This window comes from Pteropus vampyrus, unplaced genomic scaffold (assembly GCF_000151845.1).
Source record: "Pteropus vampyrus isolate Shadow unplaced genomic scaffold, Pvam_2.0 Scaffold158, whole genome shotgun sequence".
Classification (NCBI taxonomy): domain Eukaryota; kingdom Metazoa; phylum Chordata; class Mammalia; order Chiroptera; family Pteropodidae; genus Pteropus; species Pteropus vampyrus.
The window spans coordinates 1,865,795-1,867,986 of record NW_011888939.1 but is presented as its reverse complement, the minus strand read 5'-3'; the positions used below and the strand labels follow the sequence as shown (position 1 = coordinate 1,867,986).

At 65.5% G+C, this 2,192-nt stretch overlaps 1 protein-coding gene across 1 annotated transcript in view; it reads right to left on the bottom strand.

The window, feature by feature from the left end:
- FIBCD1 (fibrinogen C domain containing 1) overlaps positions 1 to 2,192 on the bottom strand; it is a 36,710-nt gene that overhangs the window by 17,505 nt on the left and 17,013 nt on the right. Inside the window, exons 5-6 of the mRNA XM_011370056.1 lie at positions 1,893 to 2,052; positions 1,406 to 1,542 (exon numbers count right to left, since the gene is read on the bottom strand). Coding sequence (XP_011368358.1) covers positions 1,406 to 1,542; positions 1,893 to 2,052 — 297 coding nt within the window. The remainder of the gene's footprint in view (positions 1 to 1,405; positions 1,543 to 1,892; positions 2,053 to 2,192) is intronic.

Sequence of the window (2,192 nt, the reverse complement as noted above, 5' to 3'; positions counted from 1 at the left end):
GGGACCCCGATCCAGGTGTCTGAGTGGGAGGGCCTTGCTCATCCGCTCCCCTCTGATCACCCCGGAAGCCTGGGCTCCAGGAATTACCCGCCTCCCCCGAATCTTGACTGACTTCCCGGGAGACTGGCTCAAGTCCGCCGGGGCGGAAGATGCGTGGCTGGGGCCGGCGTCTCCGTCTTCCGTTGAGCCTGTCCTCACCCTTACCTCTGGTTTTGGGCTCTGGCTGGTACGTTGGATCGTTGAGGGGATCCCAGAGGCAAACACCATAACTCCGATGTTCTTTTAGAGCTTTTAGCCCCAGATGCAGATGAAGCACATTGAGAAGCTCTCCTCTGGAGCCGGAAGAGAGGTCTGGAGGTGCACCTGTCTCTGGGGCCGCAGAGCCTCAGCTGCCCTCAGTGGCCCTAACGGTAGGCTCTGCCCTCCAGATGCACTCATCTTGCTCCTTGCCTGCCCCCCTCAACCAAGCAACCCCCGGCCGGACCTGGGGGGCTCTGCTCCGGGCTGAGTGGCCCTGAGCTGGCTCCTCTGGCCTCCCGTTCTGCCTCCAGTGCGTTCCTTTCCTGCATAAACCAGCCAGCTTCTACTGCTTGCAGTTACGATCTCTAAGTAACGGACGTGGGTATCCCCATTTCACAGCTAAGGAACCTGAGGCCCAGAGAACTTACGTACTTGCCCAAGACCCCACCGCAGCACTGACAGCCACATCCAGCTCTGTCCGTGGATGCCGGAGCCCCCTCCCCTCCCCCAGTGGTTCAACTGCCTCGCTCTCTGCCTCCCTGGCAGATGCGCCCAGTCACAGTGCCACCCCTGCCCTTCCGGTGGCCGTTCGAACCTTTCACTGCTCCCACTTCCCACCCAGGCCGGAACCAGAGGCGAGAGGAAGTCGCGATGGCTCCCTGCCAGGAGGCCGTCAGGGTCTCTGCTCCGAGCGGCCGGGGGCTCCCCCTCTTTATCTCCTGCACACACACCAGCTACAGGATAACTCGACGGTTAACCATAGCACCAGCTCTTGAACTCATATCGGCCAGGGGTTCTTGGTGTTGCATGTCATCCTAGGAACCCACCCCGCCTGACCGAGCACCCCGGGGAACCGCCGTCCTGGGAGGGCTCGCGCTCAGGGAGCAGCAGGTGGCTCCGCGGACAGGTGACAGGTCTAACACCTGCTCCCGAGCAGGCCCCGTGGTCAGCCTGCAAGCCCCGCGTGCCCGTGCAGGTTTCTGTGGGTACGGAGTTCTTCCGTGAGATTCCAGGTAGGTTTGTGGGGGCCGGAGGGCACCAGGCAAGGCCAGGCCAAGGGTGGGAGGCTGGCGAGAGGATCGGAACCCATGGGGATCATGGCCCGGGTCACCCCCGGGGCCTGCCCTGGCAGCGTGCGGGGCGGAGAGAAGGCCGGGAGACTCACCGTCCAGCCGCCTCCGTCTGTGTGCATGTCGCAGTAGACCTGGAAGCCGGTGGGGTCATGCGTGGGAAAGACGGAGTAGACGCCGTCCTCCTGCTGTCCGCCGAGGAGGACGTCCAGACAGTCACGCGGCCGAGAGCCTGAGCCAGGGAAGGCCGTGAGGGTGGCTTGGCCACCGCCTGTGCCCCCGCCCTGCCCCCTCTGTCCCTGGGTCTCGCTGACTTGTCTGTCCACCACGCCCCGGGTGGGTCTGGGTGAGTGGCACCCTCTCTCTGAGCCTTGCTTTCCTCATCTGGAAAATGGGCACAATGAGCCCCGCCCCATTGGGCGGGGCGAGAGCCCAGTCGGGGGTGCAGGCAGGGCTGCCTGGCACAGGAAGTCCTTGGCGGACAACAGCAGTGTGTCCTTATCGGTGGGGTGGGCGGGGGGCGATGCGGGGCTGGACCTGGGCATCAGGTCACCCGCGAAGGCATTCCCCGCCCCCACTTACCGTTGGGGCAGCCCCGGGGCCGCGACCCCCTGGCAGGTGCCCTCTGAAGGTCAGCCTTGACCCGAGGCCGGCCCAGCACCCGGTCCCTGTGCAAGGCGTCCAGGACGTCGCTGACCGAGTTCACCAGGTGAGCCATGTGGCCTTGGCTCTCGGAGAGAAGCTGCAGAGCACAGGGGTGATCGGTGGGGGCAAGGGTTCCGGTGGGGATACCGCACGACACCTGCCAGCCAGGTGGGCTCCCGGTGCGGTGCGAGGCAGCCCCTGCCCTGCGCTGGCCCCGGTCCGAGGCGGTCTGAGCCC